This window comes from Pan troglodytes, chromosome 9 (genome assembly GCF_028858775.2).
Source record: "Pan troglodytes isolate AG18354 chromosome 9, NHGRI_mPanTro3-v2.0_pri, whole genome shotgun sequence".
In the NCBI taxonomy this organism is placed as follows: Eukaryota; Metazoa; Chordata; class Mammalia; order Primates; family Hominidae; genus Pan; species Pan troglodytes.
In genome coordinates, this window is record NC_072407.2 from 61,857,834 (window position 1) to 61,884,650 (window position 26,817).

Here is a 26,817-nt window from a genome sequence, read left to right on the forward strand (position 1 = left end):
AAAGGAGAGAAAGGAAAATTGTATAAATGAGTTAAAACAGAAGGCAATCTTTCATATTACAGTTACATCTTTGTAAGACTTCTCATAACAAAATACCCGAGATTATTTCTCTACCCTTAGCATTTGGTCATCTTTTATGAAGGCCCTGTTGTACCCAGTTCAGTGTTTTATATCTAACAGATACACAAATAGTTAATAAAAAGTCAATCTCTTCCATCAAATTCAGTTTTATTCCCCCCTCCACCCCAATCATAACTTCTTTTTATTTATTTTTTTTGAGACAGGGTCTTGCTCTGTCACCCAGGCTGGAGTGCAGTGGCGTGATCTCAGCTCACTGCAATCTCTGTCTCCCGGGTTTAAATGATTTTCATACCTCAGCCTACCGAATAGCTGGGATTACAGGCATGCACCACCGCACTTGGCTAATTTTTGTATTTTTTTAGTAGAGACAGGGTTTCACCATTTAGGTCAGGCTGGTCTGGAACTCCTGGCCTCAAGTGATCCACCCTCCTGGGTGTCCTAAAATGCTGGGATTACAGATGTGAGCCACCGTACCCAGCCTCCCAACCATAACTTCTAAAGTCCCAACTTCAGTGAGATGTGAAACTCTCCTGTTTCAAACTTACTGCAGTTTTGTCTCCAGCAAGTTCAGTTTCTGCCGGTCAACATAGCGAGAAAAGAGGGACACTAGGTTTGTAGGTATAGAGACTGGCTTGGCCAGGGCTGCTTGGGGAATCCGTAGAAGTTCTCGTGTTGCCATGAACATCACCTCCGTCCTGACAGGGAAGACCCATAATAATATCAGGAGAAAAAAATTTAAAAGATTACCTCAAAGAACTTAAAATAAGAGAAGAAACAGTCCACACTGACCACTGATTATTTTGTGTTGATTCTGTAGCAGGGTCTGAACTCTGTAGGTCTTCACCACGGCTCAGGAGGATGAGGAGCAGTGACAGGCCAAACTACGAGAAAAGACAGAGGGAATCAAACTCAACACTGCGTCTAAACCTCCTCCACCACTGTTGAAGGGATCCTGGCATCAGATGGGGAACAGCTCTAAATCAAAATAACCTCACTACTGTGCTTTTCTGTAAAACCAGGTAAAGATCAGACAAGCATAAGTTGAAAGGCTATGTCTCTCTCCAGGCTTTATTCTGCCATAGCAGTGACCAGGCGCAGCCAACAGAAACGGAAAGTCATGGTGTCCAACACGCCTCTCTGTTCCCCATGCTGAGGTTAAAAGATGGTTTTTCCTTGCCATGGATAATGTAGAATTTGACTTTTCTCCTATTTATGAGAACAGAAATAGGCTAAAAAAGAAAGTAAATGAAGACCAATTTTGGTACAGAAATTAAAAATCAGGAAAAAATAAGAAAAAAGCATTACAGTAGGATATTTTGAATTAAGAAACAAGGTGTAAACTGTAGGAAAATATACAAATAAACACAACTGAAATAAACATGGTATAAAGAGAAACTTTTCATTAAAAAGCACATCTCTATCTGGAAATACAAAGTCTTAGAGAGAATGTTAATAAAAATCTAAAAAATAAAAAGAAAGGGTAAACAGATGTATACACCATATCTATAATTAAAATTCAGCAACATGCTTTAGAGTATGAAATATATAAAAATGGTCAGGTGTGGTGGCTCATGCCTGTAATCCCAGCACTATGGGAGGCCAAGGTGGGTGGATGACCTGAGGTCAGGAGTTTGAGACCAGCCTGATCAAAATGGTGAAACTCCATCTCTACTAAAAATAGAAAATTAGCCAGGCACGGTGGCATATGCCTGTAATCCCAGCTACTTGGGAGGCTGAGTCAGGAGAATTGTTGGAACCCGGGAGCTGGAGGTTGCAGTGAGCCAAGATCGCACCATTGCGCTCCAGCCTGGGCAACACGAGTGAAACTCCATCTCCAAAAAAAAAAAAAAAAAGTAACATATAAAAATGTGTTTTATTTAGTGGACAGTAAAATCAGGAAATGTAGTCTTTGGGGCATAGGATTAAAATATGGGATGGGCGTGGTGGCTCATGCATGTAATCCCAGCACTTTGGGAGGCCAAGGCGGGTGGATCAAGAGGTCAGGAGATCGACATCATCCTGGCTAACACGGTGAAACCCTGTCTCTACTAAAAAATACAAAAAATTAGCCAGGCGTGGTGGCGGGTGCCTGTAGTCCCAGCTACTCGGGAGGCTGAGGCAGGAGAATGGCTTGAACCCAGGAGGCGGAGCTTGCAGTGAGCTGCGATCGCGCCACTGCACTCCAGCCTGGGTGACAGAGCAAGACTCTATCTCAAAAGAAAAAAAAAATGAACAGGGGGCTGGGGATGGGCATGGTGGCTCATGCCTGTAGTTCCAGCACTTTGGGAGGTGGAGGCAGGACTGCTTGAGTCCAGGAGTTCGAGACCAGCCAGAGCAACATAGTGAGACCCTGTTTCTGCAAAAAATATAAAAATCAATCGGAGGCTGGGTGTGGTGGCTCACACCTGTAATCCCAGCACTTTGGGAGGCTGAGGCAGGTGGATCACGTGAGATCAGGAGCCCCGGACCAGCCTGGCCAACATGGCGAAACCCTGTCTCTGCTAAAAACACAAACATTAGCCTGGTATGGTGGCAGGCACCTGTAATCCCAGCTACTTGGGGGGCTGACGCAGAACTGCTTGAACCTGGGAGGCAGGGGTTGCAGTGAGACAAGATATCGCCATTGCACTCCAGCATGAGTGACAGAGCAAGGCTCTGTCTCAAAAAAAAAAAAAGTCAATCAGGCATGGTGGCACATGCTACTCAAGAGGCTGATGTGGGAGGATCGCTTTGAGTCCAGAAAGTTGAGGCTGCAATGAGCTGTGACTGTGCCACTGCACTGAAGCCTGGGTGACAGAGTGAGATCCTGTCTCAAAAAAGAAAATACAAATAGGGACAAGAAGGTTTAGGTTAAATATATGATTCATAGCTATAAATGGATCATAAAAGGAAGGCTGGCAGTACTTTGGGATTCCATTCCAACTTTCTAGACTCACTCACTTTTCCACAAAATTTCCCTTCATGGCCGGTTGCAGTAGCTCACACCTGTAATCCCAACACTTTGGGAGGTCGAGGCAGGCTGATAGCTTGAGCTCAGGAGTTTGAGACCAGCCTGGACAACATGGCGAAACCCCACCTCTACAAAAAATACACAAATTAGTTGTGCGTGGTGGCATGTGCCTGTAGTCCCATCTACTTGGGAGGCTGAGGTGGGAGGATGGCTTGAGCCCAGGAGGCAGAGGTTGCAGTGAGCCGAGATCTTGCCACTGCACTCTGGCCTGGGTGACAGAGAAGACCCTGATTTAAAAAAAAAAAAATCCCTTTTCATGTTATTCTCAGAAAAAAAATACTACTGCCTTTACTAAAATTAAAACTAAGAGACCAAATAACAGAAAGGCACATTCTGGATCACTCCAGAACCCCAGAGGCACTGTCACCTCTTCTTCCTCTGATATACTGACCTTTAGTGTCATGCTTTGGTAGGTTTTCTGGTGCAAGGGAGCAAGAGGCCTTGAGACCACTTTTTCATCTCTACTGTACATAGAATGGCCCTTAATGAGTAACTACTATGTACCAGGCATTATATCGAACACAACTGTTATCTCATTTAAGTACCAGGACAACTCTATGAAGTCTACATCATCACCTCCATCTTATAGACCAGGAAACTGATTCAGCAATGTGATATCATCTGTCCAAGGTCACAAAGCTAGACAGTAGCAGGGAAGGACTAAAAATTCATATTCTTTATTTCATATTATGTTTCCCCTAGGAATCTCTGAATCTTTAACTTGATGCAAATAAAATATGAAATGGATGATTCTACTATTCATAGTGTTATGACAGAGACTGCTAATTGCCTAATATGCCTTCCTACCCATTATCAGAACTCTTATGTGTCATGACAATGGCATAAACTAAAAGATATTTTCCAGCCTTCCCTGCACTTAGGTGTGGCCATGTGACAATGTCCTGGCTATTAACAGTAAGTAGAAGTTTCTGGTTAGAACTCCTGGAAAAGGTCTCAATAAGGAAGATGGACAGCTGGTCCACATCTTTTTGCCCTCCACACCCACCCGTCCTTCTTGACGTAAAGCTGAATCATGAATTCCACAGCCATCTTGGACCATGAGGAATAATGAACATGGAAGCCACTGGTAAGAATGGCAGAGGAAAAAAAGTGAAAAAGCCTGGATCCCTGATGACTCTGTCGAGCTACTAAATCAAATTTATTTCACACTAGACACATAAAATCCCATTTTGTTGAAAACACTGTTATTTCTAGCCTGTTACTAGGAGCTTAATGTAACTCTTGACTGAAAGAAGCCTTTTTCCCAAGTTGCTAGAGATACAGCAGCCATTATTTTAATCTATAACGCAAATTAAGACACTTCACAAAGTTCAAGGAGTTAAAAGGGCAAGATCACCTTGTTCTGGAGCACAGCAGTGAGGTGAGGATTGGAGGGTGCTGGTGTAGCTGCACTTTGAGGTAGGTTCATTAGCTGTCGCAAAAGGCTGGTGATACTCACTGATGGAAGATGATAGAGAAGGAGAGAGAAGGGACTCAGTAAGCATGGCAGCACCTACAAAAAACAAATAAAAGCATTATATCCTGGCACGTGTTACTTCAGTTACCCCCCACCAGGGGCATGGATGGAAGGATGTTCATTTGTATATTCAACCACTTAAGGCACAAGTCTGGCAGATATGACTAGAGTCTTAACAATGAATTCTAAGCTATCTACTGAGAACTTTTTCATCTCAATTTGCATTGGAAACACCATGACTTGTGTGAACCAAAGGTGTAAAAAAAAATCACTCCCAAATACATACCAAGAGTTATGCTAAAACATCAATATTTTAACTAATTCCATAAATATTTAAATGCTTACACTATGCCAGGCACCATGGGCTAAAAACAAGTGGCAAAAGGACACAGAACCTCAGGGATCTAAAGTATAGCGGAGAAGATATGGGTTAATTGGCCATTTCAATATACTGTGAGAAGCACTCCAAGATAGGTTAAAGGCCAAGCAGAAGATCACTTCAGGCCAGGAGTTCAAGACTAGTGTGGACAACGTAGTGAGACCTCATCTCTACAACAAATAAAAAAGTTTCACCTGTAGTCCCCAGCTACTCAATAGGCTGAGGTGGTAGGTTTGCTTGAGTCTAAGAGTTCAAGGTTACATTGAACTATGATTGCACAACCACATTCCAGCTTGGGTGACAGGGTGAGACCCACCCTGTCTCAAAAGAAGTGTTTTCAGATTTAATGTATTTTCTTTTATTTTTATAAAAGCTCAATGAGGAAGAAAAGAAATAATTAGCCAATTTTTATAGATTTTTAGAGAATCTATAAAGTGATCAGAAACTCAGTGTTTGGAGTTACATAGCCACAGCTAGAGCCAGAACCCAAGGCTGTTGAATTCCAGCCTTCTAGTCATTTATTTCTTTTTGTCATGTAGCCAACTGGAAAGTTAAAATAAAGAACTATTAATATAAATAACTAGGTTATAACACAACAAAGGAAATCAAGAGTGCTTCCAGACAATCAATGCCCATGGTATAAAGTGATGGCTGGTTTTACTTTAAATGGCAACTGCAAATGGGGAATAAAATATTTTTTGTGGTCTACTATAAATTAAAAAAGCTTTTTATTATGGTCATTTTAGAACATACATGAAAATACAAACAACAGCATAATGACATTCATGTACTCACCACCCAATTTCAACATCAACCAAATTATCAACATTTTGCCAATCTTATTAAATCTATGTTCCTTCTGTATCATATCATTTCATCCCAAAATACATCAGTTTGTATTTCTAACAAAATCTCTCACAATATCATACCTAACAAAATAAACAATAATTTTTCTTCATAGACCATTTCTCAGGAAAGAATTTTAAAATATCATCTAGTATCTGTTTCAAATTCAAATTCCCTCAAATGCCTTTAAAAATATCTTTTAGCAGCTGAACTTTGTATTAGAACCATTATTGTGCTAATTATGGTTCAAACAAGATCCACACATTGCATTTGCCTGGTAAGGTTTTTAAAATCTCTCTAACAGGTCTTCTGCACACTGGCCCTTTTCTCTTGTTATTTATCTGTTAAAGAAACTGGGTCATTTGTTCTATAGTTTGAATTTGGCAAACTGCATGTTGGCAGTGTCACTTAGCAGGTTCTGCTATCCTCTGTTTCCCTCCTAAACAGATAGTTAGAATAACAGGTTTATTTGATTCAGGTTCAGTAGGATGTGGGAGGGACATGTGAGAAAACGTCATGGATAGAACTGTGTATTTTCCATTGCATTATGTCAAGAAGAGCTAGGTATGGTGGCTCATGCCTGTAATCCCTGCATTTTAGGAAGCAGAGATGGGAAAACTGCTTGAGCCCAGGAGCTCGAGACAAGCCTGGACAACATAGGGAGACTTCGTTTCCTTTTTTTTTTTTTTAAAAAAAAAAAAAAAAAAAAAAAAGCACAGTGCTTGGTTGTCCCACTCTTAGAGGTGTTAAGAGTTCATCAATGGGTTCAGGTGTTGCCAGGCTGCTCCAACCACTGTAAAGTTCCCCATCCACTTTTTACCTAATGCTTTTAGCAGCCAGTAATGAGTGCTGTCTAGATTGACTGCTTCTCTGTTAAGGCTTGCAAAAACAGTTATTTTCTAATTTTATCATTTCTTTTGTATTTATTAGCTAAAATTCTTCTACAAAGAACTTTGTATTATCAACTCTCTGATTACCATGACATTTGGTTGTAATGGAAAGGTAGGATAAATGCTTTTCCTTTATTTACCAATTTTCTGAATAGTGGGTTGATGGCCTAGTAGTCTCCAAAGGTGATCAATATGTGTTTAACACTATTACCTCATTAAATATATTTGATATATTTCAATCTACTGCTGTAACTGTTCTTTCTGATGAAAATTATTCCACTTTTGGCCAGTATGAGTCTCTTGAAGTTGGTTTGTGTATCCTTTAGACAGGACTCTAGTAATCTATTAACTTCCTTGCTTTCTGGCACTAGATATTCCAGGATATCTTGTACATTTCATGATTCAGACCTAGAACCAGCTATTACTTCAAGAAAATGGTATTTAGAGATGTGGTTTATTACTCCTTAAAACATACAGGTAAAAATCAGCCTAGGTATTTAGCCAAGCTTTCCTCCTAGCAGGTAAGCTCCATGAAAGCAGACATTTTTGCATTCTTATCTTTTAGCACCTAGAACTAGGTGTTGTATTTCTAGGAGGTAAAATAGTGCCTGGCACATAGAAGTATTCAGCAAATTATCTCCCAAACTTGTTTCCACACAAGAGCTCTGGTGGGATTATGAGTGCCCATTACACTGCTTACAAATTATATGCTCTAAGGTAGCTGTTACTTTTTTAGTCTGGTCTTCTATTTTCTAGGATAAACCTCAAATACTGGAACTTTTCCCCAACTCATTTTTCATTTGTGGAATTTTTTTTTTTTTTTTTTTTTTGAGTAGCTGGGACCACAGGCATATACTACTGTGTCCAGCTCATTTTTTTCTTTTTTTTCTCTATTTTTAGTAGGGACAGGTTTTCACCATGTTGCCCAGGATGGTCTTGAACTCTTGGCCTCAAGCGATCCACTTGCCTCAGCCTCCCAAAGTGTTGGGATTATAGGCGTAAGCCACTGTGCCCAGCCAAATCTTTTAAATATATACTTGTCCCAACCCACTTCACTTTTTTCAATGAGACCTAAACTTCTCATTCATTTCTTCTGCAGATGCTAACATTTCAAGGATCTATGAAAGAATAATTTCCCTTTCATAGCATACCATTTATAAGGTATTCTGTGTTTTCTGGGGACTCATTACTTAGATTGTTATTACTCAACTTGCAGTCTATAACAGGTTCACTCCCATATATTCTACTATTCTGAATCTTGTATTAATATTCATCCTTTGTCCCACTTTTATCAGTTTCTTATTTTGAACTTCTTAAGACTATTCTAAATTTTGCTCATCTTTCAGGTGTGCTATGACAAGGATAAGGAGAGAAAAACTCTAACCAAGAATTAACTTGTACATGTGATAACCATGTTAAAATTCCAGCCTAGTTTAGATCATGATAAAAATTATTTAAAGGGCTGGCTCGGGCTGGACACAGTAGCTCAAGCCTGTAATCCCAGCACTTTGGGAGGCCAAGGCAAGAGGACTGCACGAGTCTAGGAGTTTGAGACCAGCCTGGGCAATGTGGCAAAACCCTGTCTCTACAAAAGGTAAAAAAAAAATTAGCCGAGCATGGTGTCGCATGCCTGTAGTCCCAGCTACTCAGGAGGCTGAGGTGGCAGAATCACCTGAGCCTGGGATGCGGAGGCTGCAGTGAGCCGAGATCACACCATTGCCCTACTGCCTGTGTGACAGAGCAAAACTCTGTCTCAAAAAAAAAAAAAAAAAACCAAAAGGGGACTAGCTCAGTTGCTGTGGGATACCATTTAACTAAGTCTACAGGCTAATGTTAAGCTACTGATAACAGAACAATGAATGATACTTCATATCTAGCAAAGTAACCAAGACTATAAGTTTTCAAACTTCAGTGAACATCAGATTCAGCTGGAGACTAAGATACAAAAACCCTAATCCTTCTGTAAATTCTGATTCAGCAGTTTGGGGTGGAGTTGAATTATCTACGCAAGTAATTCTGATACAGACCACATCTTTACAACTATGTCAAGTAAGAGGGAATTGTTGTTTTTCTCATGTTTAGAAACATAGTCTGTTCCATCAAATATGGGATTAAAAATATAGGCCTGAAATATTAAAGGTTTTGTTTTAAATAATCAAATCACACAGCCAAAGACTAGACAAAAATACAAAAGGGAAGAGGAGAGGAAAATAAGTTTGCATTCTAGAAATCTTATCACTTATAAAGACTCAAAAGAAAGATGTCCCATCTTGCATAGTCACCTCATCTTGTGCATCCTTCTTGATAAGGAAAGGGAGGTTCCTGGCTGTTGTCATGAGAATGTCAGCTGCTTGCTCTGTGGAGAGGAAAGGAAGAATACGGGCAACCATTCTCTTCCCTTTTCGGATACACATGATCTGTACAAAGTGGTCATCACTAGGCCTGCAAGGAAGAAAAATGCCAGCTTAGGTCAGCAAGAACAATTAAGAAACCCTCATTTTTTTCCTCTTAGATGTTACTGAATGAATATACTGCATTCATTTTCATTCTCTAATAACCTGTACTATAAAACAGTAGGAATCACTTCTCCAAATAACCAAATAAAAAGTAAATTTTCAGGTCTTACAAATGTAGAAAATAATCATTTCACAAATTATATGGTTAAAAAAAACTTGGCCAACTGTATGCACTAATTTCCTTAACTTTTTTTCTTTCTTTCTTTTTTTTTTTTTTGAGACGAAGTCCCGCTTTGTTACCCAGGCTGGAGTGCAGTGGCGCTATCTTGGTTCATTGCAGCCTCCACCTCCTGGGTTCAAGTGATTCTCCTGCCTCAGTCTCCTGAGCAGCCGGGATTATAGATGCCCGCCACCATGACCAGCTGATTTTTATATTTTTCTAGAGACAGGGTTTCACCATGTTGGCCAGGTTGGTCTCTGAACTCTTGACCTCAAGTGATCTGCCCACCTCAGCCTCCCAAAGTGCTTGGCCTCCTCTCTTAACTTTTAAGTAACCACACAAATACCATATGGTTAACAGCAACAGCTTAAAAAAAAAAAAAAAGAAAAAAGAAAACAAAAACATTCGTCAACTCAGAGTTAATTAGTGTTACCATTTTAAACAACATTTTGCTTTGTATATTTTTTCTTTCATAAAAAAATGGGCCCATATAATTCATATGGTTTTGTACCTTGACTTTTTTCACTCAACAACTTATTTCCATGTCAATAAATATATTTCAACTACATACATTTTAATGGCTGCATAACATCCAGTCTATGGATAAACCATTTATTTAACCAGTTCCCTGTCAGCCTAACTCCAGACACGGTGTGTTGAAAACAAAGTGCTTATTCTTATGTTTAGTTTTGTGTATGTCCTGGCTTAGAAGGATAAGTAACTCTCTTGAACGGGTAAAAAGAAAGGGAGTTATTAGAAGTTGTAGTTCTCTTGAATACATCAAATAAGTATTCAGGATTTACAGAACATTTAACATCAGCAAGATTCTTTTGCAGATAATGGGGTAGGTGAGGGATTCCCCATTGGAAGACTGAAGGGTTTCGATAGGATATAAATATGTTGTGGAAATCCCAGGAAGTATAAATGTTTGTACATCTGATCTTAGTAATAAAGGAAATATATAAAGATTACAAGGTTAAACATGCTAGTAATCATAAATCAGGTGCAATCTATAAGCACAAAAACCCAATAACGTTACCCACTATATCTCTAGTGCCTAGCACTGTCCCCAGCAGATACTATGTATTTGTTGAATGAATAAATTCAGGATAAAGACTTTTTTTTTCTTTCCTCACTGGAAAAGATAATTCGTATTTTAAATGAAGTGGCATTTGAGTTAGGCTAAAAGGATAGATTCTGAGCTTACAGAGATGGTAGGGAAGTGTACCTAAAAGGCAAAAATGTATGAAATCCAGTTATGACAGAGGAATGAGTCCAGTTAATGTTTTCCTCAAACTGCGCAATGCTTACCTCTCTTGTCCAGGCAATTTCCCCCTTAAGTTGTCATACATGCTACAAATTTTGTGCTTTCTGTCATCCATTAGGGCAGGTCGCTCTTCTTCCAGACTTAGGAGATAACGTCTTTCATAGTCCTCCACGTCAAGGAGTAAGCTGTAGGTCTAAGAAGGGAGACAAAAGCAGGCCACAGCATGCTAGGTCAGAACCACAGTATTAGTTAAACAATTTCACAGTTTAGGACTACTAGCTAAAAACAAACTCATTATAGAAAGACTGAGATTTTTTTTTTAATGTAGAAAACCATATGAAATAACTTAAAAAATTCCTCAAACCACCATTCTTTGTCTCTCTCTGACTTCTATTCTAGCAGGCAAAGACAATAAAATAGTCTAGACGTGGTGGCTCACGCCTGTAATCCCAGCACTTTGGGAGGCTGAGATGGGCGGATCACGTGAGGTCGGGAGTCCAAGACCAGCCTGAACAACATGGAGAAATCCCATCTCTACTAAAAATACAAAATTAGCCAGGCATAGTGGCACATGCCTATAATCCCAGCTACGCGGGTGGCTGAGGCAGGAGAATTACTTGAACCCGGTATGCGGAGGTTGCAGTGAGCCAAGATCTCGCCATTGCACTCCAGCCTGGGGAACAAGAGTGAAACTCCATCTCAAAAGGAAAAAAAAAAAAAAAAGCAATCCAAAGAGAAAACTACTACTATCATCTCCATTTTTACAGATAAAGAAACTGAGGACAGCATAGAAAGGTTAAATAACTTGCCTTAAGTTACAGACTCAGAAATGGAAAAAGACATGATTTGCAGCTTGGTTCTAGAGTCCATACTTTCAACCACTATGGTGTATGGCCTTACAATGTGGTATTTACATTTTACAAATCAACTATTAATATCCATTATTTTCCTCAGCACCCAGAATAGTGCCCAGTAAATATCTGTGAACTAAATTAATCCACAGGTAGGACAACGTAATTTTCATTCCCATTTTACCAGGCTTAGAAAGGTGACTTGCCCAGACACTCAGCTGTTAACTGAATAAGCTTGGACAAAAACCCAATACACTTCCAACTTTAACTGCAGTGTTCTTTCCATGATGCCAATAGGTGAAACATACCATAATCCTTTCCAAAGTTATGTGGTACACAATAGTCACTTACCAGCAATATATTCATGAATTAAAACCAAAGAACATTGACTGATTGCTCACTGTTTCAGTTCTAGTATATACATACATTTGACAGTTCCGTATTTGAAACTAACTACAGCAACAAATTCTAAACTTACTTTCTCAATTATAACAAGGGTTTTTCTCCTCTTGTCGCGAACTTGTTTTTCTTTTGTCTCCTAAAAAAGAGAAGACTATTCAATGCAAATTCTTTATCTGTGTTAAAATAATTTACCAAGTGCGCATTTGTAGGTTCATTTGTGACAATACTTTGAGAAGATAATTGATTCTCTGAAAGTTAATAATCTAAAACAACCCTAGTATGAACAAAGGTCAAAGTTGACTGAATCAATCCACAAACTATTAAATTCCATTCACAGATAGGCAAAGGGCAACCTTAGTAGAGGATAAGGAAATCATATGAAATATGAAAATCTTTTTTTTTTCTTAAACGTTAATTTTAGGTTCAATGGTACACGTGCAGGTTATAGGGTACATGTGTTTGTTACATAGGTAAACTTATGTCATGGGGGTTGTACAAATTCTTTCATCACCCAGGTACTAAGCCTAGTGCCCCATAATTATTCTTTCTGATCCTCTTCCTGAAAATCTTAAAACACATAGAAAATGATAATTTTTTTAAACATCAAACTGGAGTAAATACATGCTGTTTGCAGCCAGAGCTACCCAATCCAAAGACTCCTGCCACCCTAGTCCCTGCCTGGCTGCCTTAGAAATGAAGGTGTTAATATTGCAGCACATCTGTGGAAAACTAGAATGCATGACGAGGTGGGAGGCCCTGGGTTAGACTACAAACAACTCTACCATGCCTGGTCTCATTCCATGGTGACCCCAAAAGAAGTGGTCACAAATCAGATGTTCTTAAACAGACAGTTGTGTTGACACTTACATCATCCTCACTCCGAGATGTCACAACAGCATCAATCATTTTTCGGGGATTATTCACACTAGAAACGGTAAGCTTTCCCAAAGAGCCCTCAAATTGCACTGCAAAGACAAAAAAAAAAAAAATTCCAACAAAATAAAAAGTCAGCAATGCAGGCAGGCAGTGTTCAAAGAAGATTTTTACTTTCCCCTGTCCCTTACTCACAGTCTAATAACTTACTGCAAAACTCAATGTATCATTTAGGCCGGGTGTGGTAACTCACACCTGTTATCTCAGCACTTTGGGAGGCCGAGGGGGGTAGATTACTTGAGGCCAGGAGTCCGAGACCAGCCTGGCCAACATAGCGAAACCCCGTCTCTACTAAAAATACAAAAATTAGCTGGATGTGGTGGCACACGCCTGTAATCCCAGCTACTCAGGAGGGTCAGACATGAGAATCGCTTGAGCCCAGGAGGTGGAGGTTGCAGCGAGCTGAGATGGCACCAATGCACTCCAGCCTGGGCAACAGAGTAAGGCTCTTTCTCAAAAAAAAAAAAAAAAAAAAAAAAGACAAAAAATCAATGTATTATTTAAAGCAACCCCTTATCAAAATCTATCCTTTCTCTCTTTGTTACAATAATTATCACAATAAAAATCTGAAGTATTTCCCCCTTATTTATTTTAGGGGTACTGAAAATTATAACACATTTAAAAAATCATGAAATCTCAAGTAGAAAAGGACCTAAAAAGGCACATGTCAAAGCGTTCAGTCCAGACGTGAATAAAGGCTGATTTTTGCATTTATTAAGAACAATGGTACTTTTAAAATCACTTTGAAACATCTTTGCATATCCTTCCACATATACACTTGTCTATATTTAATCACATCAGCAGCTTCTCAAATTTCTTTTATTATGGGCATTTTTCTTATGAGGACCTTACCTGGCTTATAGGCGTGCTCCAGTTTGGCCACCTGAGGGGTGATAAGCTTGGTGCGCTCCTTCTTAGGGCCATCACCTTGTATTTCTTCAGCAGCTGACAGTTTCTCCAGTTTTTCAAAGTAATTCTACCACGAGAAGATGATTTCAGTTGTAACACAAGCACAGAACACGACTGTTGTTTACCATCAAATAATTTATGCCAGTGACAGTAACACAAGTTCAGCTCTAGAAATATACTGATAGTGAATACTGCAAGATGCTAAGTACCTCAAAAGAAAATTTTACAAATATTTAATTGTACCAATATTTAAATGAATACCCTCACCAGTGTAGGGGACCAAACTATTATCCTCAAAACTAGCACAGAGTATTTACCTGGTAATAAAAATCATCCAGATAGGGATCAGTGCTTTGCAGTTGCATCATCTGGATTTTAGAGACCCAATCCTTTTCCCGCTGCAACATGAGATTGGCATATGGATCCTTTCGGAGATGATCTTGATGACTGCTCCGGTGACTTCCTCTATCTCCCGCACCATTGAGATTCCGATGCTGACTGAAAAACATACACCACATTCATTCCATGTGGGCAAATTAATTACGCTTTTTAACAACAGAGGAATAAACCAGGCCAGTTTTTTTTGTTTTTTTTTTAAAGATTCCCGTTTGCTTTTCTTAAAAGGGGAGTGAAAAAGAACTAAGTCTTAATAGAATTTAAGAGGAAAGAGCTATGTAATAAATAATGAAGAAATAAAACTAAGACCTGAGTACCTTACCATATGCTAAGCATATTCACCTATGGACTTTTGTATAAGCTCTAGAATAACTCTGTGAGGTAGGTAGTTTTCTCTTCCCCACTTAAGACAACAAATCGATGCCAAGAGAGATCAAGTAACTTGTCCGAAGCCATACATCTAGTGGTGGACTAAGGGATTTTAACACAGGCGATTTAGCTCTGAAGTCTACATAAATTGTTTTAACTCATTAAAAATCACGAAACATTTCAAATGCAGAGAAAAAGCCCAGCAAATACTATCATGAATATCCATTTACCCATCACCGAGACCCAATAGAAAAAAATGTATTTGGTTGAATTTGCTTCAAATATTTTAAAGTAATACTAAAATAACACAGTGCTACACTGACAGAGGCCCTGTTGTACCCCTCTAGACCCAGTTTCCAGCTTCTCTTCCTTCATAGAGGAACCACTATTATGCCCTTGGTATGGATGTATCCTCCCTGAAATGTTTTTCTACGTTTATTACTTGTGTGTCTGTCTTTAAATATTACACAGTATTATTCCGTGTCCCTTTTAGTTTTACATAAATGGTACATATAATTTTGTTCCTTGCTTCTTTACTCAATATTATGCTTTTCATATTTACATGTTGATAATACATCCAGGTTTATGGATATGAAGTAAACTTACTAAAAAAACAAAACAACTAAATAGCATGTTGTTACACTGTTAAAATTAAAAGCTGAATTAAGAAGCCATAAAGGAATCGGATGAGTACTTACTTTCTATTCTGTTGCTGTCTCTGATGCAAGAGTCGACGGTGCTGTGGATGAAGGTGAGTTGTGTCCGGTCTAAACATCGGGGCCTGAGATCTAAGAAAAACGGAAAAGAGGTTCTCAGTTTGGTCATCCTGATGATTTGAAATTTTAAAGAATGTTGTCAGTAGAGGATAACTTCATACAGGTTAACTTAAGGGACTACAAAAGTCTATTCGGGCTGGGTGCGGTGACTCACGCCTGTAATCCCAGCACTTTGGGAGGCCAAGGCAGGTGGAACACTTGAGGTCAGGAGTTCGAGACCAGCCTGGCCAACATGATGAAACCCTGTCTCTCCTAAAAATACAAAAATTAGCTGGGCATGGTAGCAGGCGCCTGTAGTCCCAGCTACTTGGGAGGCTGAGGCAGTAGAATCGCTTGAGCCTGGGAGGCAGAGGTTGCAGTGAGCCGAGATCGTGTGGGTCACTGCACTCCAGCCTGCGAGACAGAGTGAGACTCTGTCTCAAAAACATTAAAAAAAAAAAAAAAAAAAAAAGAGTCTATTCTAAGGAGACCTTTTAGAAGCAAAAGATAGTCATGTTTTTACATATCTTCTACAAAGACCAAGTTCTAAAAGGGTGATCATGAAATCTGAGTGAATTAGGAGTAAAGCAGTATAATTCTTTTCCTTTTTGCTTCTGTTTAACAGAAGTCTCTAAGTAGGTTTAACGTACTCAGCTTCAACTATGTGGGAATGTCATTAAAGACATATGTGTGATAGTTAATATGGCTAGGCCTTAGTACCCAGTTATTTGGTCAAACACTGTTTAGATGTTGCTGTGAGGGTATTTTGTAAAGATGTGATTAACATTTATAATCAGTTGACCTTACAAAAGAGATTACCCTCAATAATGTGGGTGGAGCTCATCCAGCCAAGTTGAAGGCCTTAAGAACAAAACTAAAGTTTCCCAGAAGAAGGAATTCTGCCTCAAAACTGGAACACAGAAATCCTGCTTGAGTGTCTTGACTGCTGACCTGCTATACTTATTTCAAACTCAAGACTGCAACTTGAGCTTTTACCTGTTTCTTGCCTGCTGGTCTGTCTTACAGATTTCGAACTTGTCAGCCTCTATAATCACATGAGCCAATTTCTTAAAATAAAACCTGCTCACATGAACATTCTTGCTCTCTTTCCTCTACTGGTTCTCGTGTGTCTCTTGAAAATCCTGACTGCCACAATATGATATGTAATAAAACACAACTTCACTGAAACAGGAACTTGAACCCCTTTTGTCATAAAACCAGAGGATAAAAGCAAACAGCTTAGCTAGTGTGACGATTAGCTGACTTTTCGGCATCTGTCACTGTATTCTATACCCTCTGGTAATGTGAGAAAAATGTGATTCACAAGAAAGCCTGGAGATTGTCAAACATTTCCATGTTTGCCAACTTGAGGATCCAATAACATCTTAAAATTTATAGTTAGCAAATATCAAGAGACTTATAAAGCTACACACCCACAATCAAGAGACTTGGCTGACAACTGATAAACAGTGGCGTTGATTTTGTATACCTTAGGTTTTGCAGGTGGGGTCCTGGGCCAGGAGGGTGCTGCTGTGGAGGTGGTGCAGTAGAGGGTGGAGCACTAAAGAAGGCACGGAAGCCTGGTGCTGGGGGAAGCATCTGCCCAACTCGCCCTTGTAGCAACTTGGGATTCATGGCAGCAAGTGGACTACCAACAAATCCAGGGACCCGTGCAAACTGGCTGGGAGACATCCGTCCAGGCTGTAGCTACAAAGAGGAAGAAGATCTTAGATTTAGACAATCAGCAAGTCCCCTTGCTTTTGTCTACAGAAAAGTGAATACGGTTTTCCATCAATAACTTTGTTTGAAAAAGTAAAGGCAAAAATAAAAGTAGTGATTAACAGCAAAAAAAGGGGCTATTATCTAATGAACTTTAGGAAAGTAGGAGAGTTCTTTATGGGTAGGGCTAATCACAGGCTTACCTGTGCTCCTCCAAGAAGCTGTGCTCTCTGGAGGGGGCTGAGAACAGGAGGAACACTAGGAGGAAAAGGGTGACCCAGGAGGGAAGAGTTCTAAGGTAAAAAAAAAAAAAAAAAAAAAAAAAGAATATGCTATAAAACAGGGGGTACATCATAATAAGGAAACTCAGCAGAAATGCAGTATAAACTTGGATATAAAAACTCTCAAATTACAGAGTCAAGCTCTGGAATAGAAAAAAAGAGTAATGCTAGAAATTATAAAAACACCATGACCATGTGACATGAAAAAGAAGCAGTAGAACATGGGACTGAAATGGTAGGAACCAGATGATCACAATGAGTTTAGATTTTTAAAGGTAAGAAAAGAGCTGATGTAAGAAGCAACTGTCCTCTGACCTGGGGACAATTAGATCCAGCAATTTAAGTAAGGAGATTATAAAAAATAGGTATAATTTAGGAGATGTCAGCAAATCTAAATACTGGCAGTGATCTTACAAATAGTGATCAGAAAATACATACTGCACATTTTTGTTAGGCTTAAAGTGACATACCGGGACACTGCAGAGCTGGTTTGGAGACATCCTCTCACCATAGGGAGCAGGATAACGAGGTGGCATTGGGGGCCGAACATGGACAGGCTTCGGACACAGAATCTATCAGGACAAACATATATACAACTACACTCAATGAAATCAGTTTTTCTTCCACCTACACTCCCTCCCCTCAAGTACTGGTAGAGACACGAACTCAATGCAAAGCCCTACTTCTAAGCAAATTGCTATGGCTACAGGTTCAAATACAGAACCTTGGGCCACTTTCTCTCACAAATCAAGTAAAGTGTCAGCATTAACTGAGGAAGATTTAGCTAATTCTCCAGTTATCCCCACCCTTCCATGCTGTCTGAGGGAGATACCAGCAGATATTCTGACTTGCAAATTCTCTCCAAGAGGATATATTTTGGTAGCACTGAGGGAGAAGGAATGATAAGAAAGCTGGAGGATTAACTAAGTCCTATTCTGAAGCCCCTGTGATATGGCCGCCATGCTCAGCACTTTTGTGATACATTGTGACTCCACCATTTCATAGGATTTGAGCCTAACTAGGCCATACCAACACCACCCTCCCCCCATACCTTCCAAATTGGCCTTCCTTTTCAGCTGCTGGTTTCAGGTGGAGGAAAGTCTATGGAACAGGACTGCACAGGCTCTAGGGAAAGCAGGGATATCTTAAAGGTAAAAAGGGATGTGGACAATGCTGTGTGTTCCCACTCCCCCCGGCTTTCAGTTATCTCTCTGACAATGTTTTGGGCAGCCAGCAAAACACTTTAAAAAGGATATATGTGCTAAATGTGGCTAACTACCCTTTTTTCTCCCCCAATTAAAAGGCAGCAGCAGTAGCAGCAGCAAAGGGTATCAGGGAATGTGTCTCTTATTTGTACTAATTTCTCCTCTAACTAGCTATTTTTCTTTCTAATCTAATGCCTACCCAAAATTTCCACCCTCCACCCAACATCACCAATTTTCCAAATAATTTTGCCCAGATTCCCAATATCCTGGGCTGTGTGCTTGTTAATGAGAGGTACCTGTTGGGTGAAGCTGGGTACAGCCATCTGTTTAGGTGGGGTGCCTATGGGGACAGCTCTAACAGGAGGACTGCCAATGATAGGTGAAGTTGACCGCCTTGGTAATGCTCGTTCAGAAAGGTCCCGATCATCTTCTGGACCCTGGGGGGGCCTCTGAGGCAAAGCATATTCTAATACAGACACTGTAGGCATTTCCTAATTGAGGAAGTGGTAAAATAAAATAGAAATTAACTAACTTGGTATGTTTTAGTAATCTCTACAGATGCCAAAAATACCTTAAGAAATTTTTTTTAACTTTTTATTTATTTTTAATTCACATATAGTAAAATTCACTTTTTGGTATATGGTTCTCTGAGTTTGGTAAGCGGCTCATGCCTGAAATCCCAGCGCCTTGGGAGGGTGAGGTGGGAGGATCACTTGAAGCCAGGAGTTTGAGACTAGCCTGGGCAACACAGCGAGACTTCATCTATACAAAAATAAAAAAACTAAGCCAGGCATGGTGGCATGCACCTGTAGTCTCAGCTACTCAAGAGGCCGAGGTGGGAGGATCACTTGAGCCGGGAAGTTCAAGGTTACAGAGAGCTATGACTGTACCAGTGCACTCTAGCCTGGTTGACACAGCAAGACCTGGTCTCAAAAAAAAAAAAAAAAAAAAAAAAAAAGAAAGAAAGAAAGAGAGAGCAAGAACAGTTGCATCACTCCCCAGAGATTCCATTGTATTGTTCCTTTGTAGTTAATGCCTCCTGCCATGTCCAACCACTAGTAAACACTGATGACCTCTCTGTCCCTATAGTTTTGCAAAGAAATGAGTTGTTTTTTTTGTTTTTTCTTTTTTTTTTTTTTTTTTTTTTTGAGACAGAGTCTCACTCTGTTGCCCAGGCTGGAGTGCAGTGGCGCAATCTTGCCTTACTACAACTTCCGCCCTGCCTCCCAGGTTCAAGTGATTCTCCTGCCTCAGCCTCCTGAGTAGCTGGGATTACAGGTGCCCACCACCACGCCTGGTTAATTTTTGTATTTTTAGTAAGGATGGGGTTTCACCATGTTGGCCAGGCTGGTCTCGAACTCCTCACCTCAAGTGATCCACCCGTCTCAGCCTCTCAAAGTGCTGGGATTACACGCGTGAGCCACCACGCCTGGCTCAGATATGACTTTTTAAGTGATTCAAATCACAATCATACACTAACAAATTTAAATTCCAATGGCTCCCTTGCAACCTTTACCCTGGAGGCTAAAGAAAGGCATAGCTAAGTGCTGGATGCAGTAGTCGACATAATTCTAGCAAATGAAAGACCTATAAACCTCTTCAGTAAGGAAAGGATGACGACAGGAACTTAAAATTTTTGGATATTATAAATTTTATGTAAAGAGAAAATATTTAATACCTGAGCAAGCAGTGGTCCTCGGATTCGCCTCAGAACTTCAGATCCATCCCAGATACTGGAATTCAGACTTCCTGGTTGGGTCTAACAAAAAAGGAAAACATATAGAGTCTGAAATGTTGTATACTCTCTGGGTGACTTATCTGCTGCTGGTGAACAAGGTTCCAAAAGAGCCTCAAGCTGCTTTAGAATACGAAATTATAGGGCTCCAGAATATACATTATTCCCCAAGTTTATCTCTAGAACTGCTATCATCAGGAAATGTATTATCAATTTTCTATGGCATATGTAAATCTCTCATTATAATAGATAAAATAAAATGGCAAAGTTCAATACTTCACTTTAATTTTTAGTCTGCTATAGTTCTCAAATCACAGTAACTTACTTACTTGTAAAACTGGCCTGGTCTGCACTGCCCTCATAATAGCTGGATCTTCTAGTTCATTTTCAATCACCATCTTACTGAGCCTTTCTGCCAGATTCTCCTCATGGTCACCCAACAAGTCCATTTCATCTCTCTCTCCATTGCCTGTTTGTTCATTAACTGCCACTGGTAGCTTTTCTTCCAATTCAGCCAGGCGCTCATGTGCTTCCTGCCAATCATCATCTATAAGATGACACAGTTCATGTAAGAAATAGTTCATAGTGGTACAAAAAAGTTTTACACAATTATTCTGTTTTTTTTTTTAGACAGAGTCTCACTCTGTCGCCCAGGCTGCAGTGCAGTGGCATGATCTCGGCTCACCGCAACCTCCACCTCCCGGGTTCAAGCAATTCTCTGCGTCAGCCTCCCAAGTAGCTGGAGTAGCTGGGACTACAGGCGCCCACCACCACACCTGGCTGATTTTTGTATTTTTAGTAGAGGTGGGGTTTCACCATGCTGGCCAGGCTGGTCTCAAACTCCTGACCTCAAATGATCCACCCATCTCGGCCTCCCAAAGTGCTGAGATTACAAGCATGAGCCACCACGCCCGGCCTACACAATTCTTCTGCTAACCAAATGAATAATTCCAGAAGATAGGTAGAAAGTTAAGTTTACACTTAGAAACAGGAAATAAGGTTTAAACTAAGGGACACATAAAGCGTGCTTTTTATAAGTAAAAGCAAATAACATTATACCAGGAATAAAATTCAAACATGTGAATTAATAGCTTAAAACATTATCAATAATGTCCAAACTATATTCTGAAACTGTTTCCCAAATTGGTGATAGATATGTATAGTACTACTAGTTGGTTTTGAGGTTCTATGACATTTCAAGCAAAAACTTTAAAGGGAAGTTAAAACTCATAGCATTAGCATACAACTTTCTCTTAGATTGTAAGTGCCACATTCTTTACATGCTTTTGAATCCATTCGTTCCATTCAATTAATATTTGGTAAGCATCTATTATGTGACAAGCCCTGTTTTAGATGCATGGGATACATTGGTGTACAAAAAGACACAGAGATTCTGCCTTCATAACACTTTCATGCAAGCAGGAAAGAGAGAGATGATAGACAATAAGCATAATGATTAGATACTATACCAGAAGATGAAATTGCTGTAGGAATATAAAGGAAGAAAGGCAGATTGAAAATTTAAATAGATGGTCAGAGGTAGGCCTCATTGAGAAGATGACATTTGAGCAAAGATTCTAAAGAGTAAGAGGGTTAGCAATTTGGATATCTGGGAGAAGAGGGTTCCAGGCAGAGGGACAGTCAGTATAAAGAAAGGCCTTAAGGTGAGAGATTGATGGTTTTGAGAAACGGCAAGGAGGACTGTGTCTGGAATGGAATGAGCAGGGTGGGGACAGTAGAAGAAAATGAGGTCAAGAAGTCATGAGGAGGGAGCTCATTCTGGGCCACTATGATTGAAATGGGAAGCCAATGGAAATTTTCATTTGGCTTAACTTTTAAAAGAATCACTCTGGCTGCTGTGCTGAAAACAGGCTAGGGAAGAGGAAGGGGCATTTCCTCTTTTATCTTAACTATGTCTGCTATTACTGCACACTACTATAAAGTCTGTAGCACTGACATTAAGGTTGTTTCTGCATTTGGTATGTTGGCATCATTTTTTCTGTTTTGGAATCCCATTACAGCACAGATTACAATCTTCAGAACCCTCTATCAGCTGCTCTGGAGCTAGACCTTACTTCCAACGCATCTCACTCCAGTTCTCTCCAATCTTATTCCATTCTGCTTCCATCATGAAAGCTGTACTCACAGTTTTGCTCCTTTCAGTATTTTTATTTTTATTTTTTGAGACAGGGTCTCACTGTCGTACAGGTTGGAGTGCAATGGCGTGATCTGGCTCACTGCAGTCTCAACCTCCCGGGCTCAGGTGATTCCCCCCACCTCAGCCTCCCAAGTAACTGGAACTACAGGTTTGTACCACCACACCAGGCTAATTTTTATATTTTTTGTAGAGTCGGGGTTTCCCCATGTTGCCCAGACTGGTCTTGAGCTCCTGGGCTCAAGCAATCCACCTGCAACAGCCTTCCAAAGAGCTGGGATCACAGGCTTGAGCCACTGCATCTGGCCTTTCTTTTCAGGTATTCAAATGCGAAACTTCTTCCTCCTCAGTGGAGCTACTCCTAAATAATCCTTTCATTTTATTTCTTCCTTTACCTCATCTCTATATGCATTACTTTCTAACCCACAAAAAGTATTATTTTGTATATGTTATATGGTATTCTTTTTTTAGTTACATCCTTTATATGTTTTATAAAATTCAACAGACAGGGATAACAGGTTATAACCAACCCAGAAACAGAGACTTTCTTTTTTCTGCTTTCAGAGAAAATATTCAAACACCACAAACACATGTAACTTAAGTGAAAGTTCCCCACAATTCCACAGCTGTGTTAAGTTTTAAACAGTTTTAAGCTGTGTTAAGTTTATAAAGTTAACTTGTTTCTTTTTATTTAAGCAATATGTCTTGGACATCTTTTCATGCATGCACACAGGCATAACTACTGATAGTAACTCATTCTTTTTAATACCTACATAAGATTGCATTTTATTGCTAAACTATAATGTAATTTATCCCCTACTGGTAAACATTTGGATTATTTACAATTTTCCAATATAATAATTAATACTGTAATAACATCATACATATCTTAGCATTTTATGTGACTAAATAAACTAATTTCCTTTTAGAATCAGATTACATTAAGTTAAAATTTGCTATATATATGTATTTTTTAATCATACAACGATGTATCACATAATACTAGTGATCCAAAGAGTGAGGGAAGTGGGACTTTCAAATATATAATTTTGGTATCATAGGACCCACTGCCTAGTTTGGTAGATTTATGTATTAGTTGTGGTAAGGGATTCCTTAAGTTGTGGATCACTGTGCCATCACTGGGATAAAGACTGTGGGCAAAAGCTATAAAAATATCCTTACTTAAGCCTCCGGGACATGGGTCTTCTTTATAATTATGTGGTATTTTCTTTCCCACCCAATAGTTTCCTCTTACCTGAGTGACTAGTCAGGTGGCACTCTTCCTCTAAACTGTCATCTTACAGAAAAGAATTTAAGGTAGCCATTTTATGATGATGGTCTCTGGTAAGCCTATCCTGATGTGCTCCAAAAAATGGAAAAATCCACTTTAAATGAAAATTACAGTGTTAAATGACTAGTCATATGAAAGAAAATATTTAAAGAATAATGTAATTAAAAACCAAATGTGACATTCATATTTGTGTCATCCTTGGTAAGGAACAGTAAGCTGGGACAGGATAAATTGTTTTTTGCAACTTTACTAACTTAGCAATGCCATAAGAGTGGGAATCTATCATCCTGAATTGAGGGATTTGTAAAAACATTTACTTCCCAAATTTAAGAAGTTAATTTGTTAGTGGATTTGTTCTAATGCAGTAGAGTTCTAATTTGCATGCTTTTCTATCACTACTTCCAGTATTCATGCTTGCTAACTTTACCAAATCCTATCAAATATGGATAATCTATTTCCCCTTAATAATAATATTTTAAAAATATTGGTTAAGTCGCCATATTCTGTGAGAATAGATCTCTGGTGAATTGATTGTTACATTTTCAAACATGTAACCAAAGGAATCTATGCCATAAAATACCATCATCATCATTTTAGATTTTTCTTACTCCTGTAAAAAATTATCTGAAGTAGTATTTTAGAGATATTGTGCCCTTACTATAAAACAATATTTCACCCTGTATCTTTTTCAAATGACCTAAAAATATAGTTACTTAGATATGCCAGTGCTTGACCTGAGTCCATTATTGGTCAAAATGATAAAAGGTAGGCAAAAGAATAACAGAGAAATGAAGGGAAAGAGATTATCCGTAATAACGAACTAACCTATACTCTGATACGGGTTACTGAATTCCTGGCTGCTTCTACAAACTTATACTTGTAATAACCCCTGAAGCCTGTCTCAGGGAGTTTTGAATGAAAACAAAATAAAAAGGAAGAAGAAGTGATTTAATTTTAAGGCAATCTCAATCTCTAAAGACTATAGTAGCTATCAATAAAAGGGAGGTAGGAAGGAGGGTGATTCCTTCCAAGTGGAGGCAGATTTCCAAAGACTCCCCAAAAACTGTTTAATGTAACTAGTAGTTTACAGTAATTGTGTCTATAGTTACTTAACCCGTCACTCTTCCTCATTTGTTAAAATGAGGATAATAATAGTACCTATCTCACAAGGCTGCTATGAGGATTAACAATATACGTAAAACATTTACAATGGTGCCTAGCACATAATAAGCACCATGTTAAGTGTAAGCTTTTATTTTTAGAGAAGGAGTTGGGATTACTGCAACACTATTTATTGCTCTAAGATGATGCAAACATTTTTTCATGCAGAAGACTAGTTTCTTAAGGAAAGGTGACCATTTGTAGCCAGTGACCTAAAATGTCTACTGTAATAGCAGGTATTATTCCAGATGCCCACTATATGAATTAAAAATCATAAAATCAAAACAAATGTCAAAGGTCTGACATTTCACCTCTTGATTTAAACTCTCTATACCAGCTTTATATCAACCTGCAGAGGAGTATCAAAGAAGTCACAGGTTGACTTGGAAAACAATTTTCTTTTTATAGTATTTACACCAAGCTGTTATGAGGAATTAAGATCTTCACTTTACAATTCCAGTACATTACACTCTCAAGGGAAAGGGCTCACCTTTGGAAATCTTTTCTCTATATTATTATAAACTTTCTTGGCCAAAAAATCCTTTCTAATCACCCTTTGGCCCTAAGGTACAAAGTGGGCTAATCATATGCTATTTAATTGCCTTAACTTTGTACTATCTGTTTTACTGTGTAAACCTAATGGCTTTTTCAGCACGTGTACACTTTTCTTCTTTCCCATCATATAAAATACCGTTCCGGACACTCTAACATCCTTTTAAGGCAATATTATTCCCATCTTATGAGAAAAAATAGAAACTCAGGAAAAAAAGACTGTCCATAGCACTCTGGAAGTCAATGAGAAGGCATGACTCTTCCTCTTCTGTCCAGGTTGAAAACTGAGAACATGGTACAATGCTGCCTCATTTTAATGTCTATAAATCAATTCTAGCTAATTCATTTTAATACTGAAGAATTTGTTGAAAAAATGGTTAACATTCAGTACAGTGTTTTAATAGAAAAAGAGTTCTAGAAACAAGCACATGTTGGTAGCTTCTATGGTATTCTATTTTTAAAGTATTTGATAATTAACTTTTTAGAGACAAGGTCTTGCTCTGTTACCCAGGCTGGAATGCAGTGGCACCATCATAGCTGATGCAGCCCTGAACTCCTGGGCTCAAGGGATCCTCCAGCCTCAGCCTCAACCTCCTAAGTGGTACATACCATCATGCCTGGCTATTTTTCAAAAAAAATTTTGTGGAGAAAGACTCTCACTATGTTGCCGAGGATGGTCTTGAACTCCTGGCCTCAAGTGATCCTCCTGCCTTGACCTCCCAAAGTGCTGAGAGCTGTGGGCTTGAACCACCACAAATAGCTTATTGTGTCCTACTGATTATCACTAAACTATCTTCCAAATATAATTTGCAATTCACATCAGTTTCCTGCTTTTGTAATTCCACTCTACATCTTTTTGCCTGTGATCTCCATGGAGAGAGATAATAGCATCTTGGATCATGTTATCCTCCTGGACAATCTCATCTCCTAACCCATGCCTATAATCCAAAAGGTCTTTGATTCCTTTCCATCATGAGTCTAGCTTCTACTTTCAACACTTTTCTTGCTGCTTCTAATCATAACAAAGTTTTAGTTCTCTAATGAATTTTACAAATGACTGACGATATTAAAACACCTTCATTTTTGCCAGTTTATTCAAGTCAGTCTAAGCTTTAATAAATGTATTAGGTCACTGCAAAACCAGTGACCATTATAATACTTTAAGGCCTCTTATTTGTTTTTGATATTCAACATCTTGGGATTACCGACTATTGCTAAATTTTCTCTTTTTCCTTATGACTTAACTTGGAGTATTTGTTGCATAGACAGAAGTGTTGCGACTACAAAAGAATCACACATATTTATACATTTGAACATAAACGCTGTTATTGCTGCTTTCCAGCACCAAGTCTAAGCAAACATATCGGCATTGACTCTTACCTATTCATTTGCTTAAAAATATACAGTTTTGGCCAGGCGTGGTGGCTCGCACCTGTAATCCCAGCACTTTGGGAGGCCGAGGAGGGATCACTTGAGG

At 39.1% G+C, this 26,817-nt stretch overlaps 1 protein-coding gene across 5 annotated transcripts in view; it reads right to left on the reverse strand.

The window, feature by feature from the left end:
- The window catches only part of PATL1 (PAT1 homolog 1, processing body mRNA decay factor), a 32,672-nt gene that overhangs the window by 1,701 nt on the left and 4,154 nt on the right, over positions 1–26,817 (reverse strand). For 2 of the 5 annotated variants that reach the window (XM_024347162.3, XM_024347163.2), the window contains exons 3-18: positions 20,511–20,728; positions 20,125–20,205; positions 18,743–18,937; positions 17,712–17,813; positions 17,164–17,253; positions 16,731–16,948; positions 15,185–15,274; positions 14,039–14,219; positions 13,665–13,788; positions 12,747–12,844; positions 11,956–12,015; positions 10,671–10,819; positions 8,966–9,125; positions 4,449–4,604; positions 871–962; positions 627–776 (exon numbers count right to left, since the gene is read on the reverse strand). In XM_024347162.3, coding sequence (XP_024202930.1) covers positions 627–776; positions 871–962; positions 4,449–4,604; positions 8,966–9,125; positions 10,671–10,819; positions 11,956–12,015; positions 12,747–12,844; positions 13,665–13,788; positions 14,039–14,219; positions 15,185–15,274; positions 16,731–16,948; positions 17,164–17,253; positions 17,712–17,813; positions 18,743–18,937; positions 20,125–20,205; positions 20,511–20,728 — 2,164 coding nt within the window. Of the gene's footprint in view, positions 1–626; positions 777–870; positions 2,171–2,621; positions 4,605–8,965; positions 9,126–10,670; positions 10,820–11,955; positions 12,016–12,746; positions 12,845–13,664; positions 13,789–14,038; positions 14,220–15,184; positions 15,275–16,730; positions 16,949–17,163; positions 17,254–17,711; positions 17,814–18,742; positions 18,938–20,124; positions 20,206–20,510; positions 20,729–26,817 lie in introns of all 5 variants that reach the window. The other 3 variants (XM_024347164.3, XM_063784084.1, XR_010147550.1) reach the window with 2 other exon arrangements.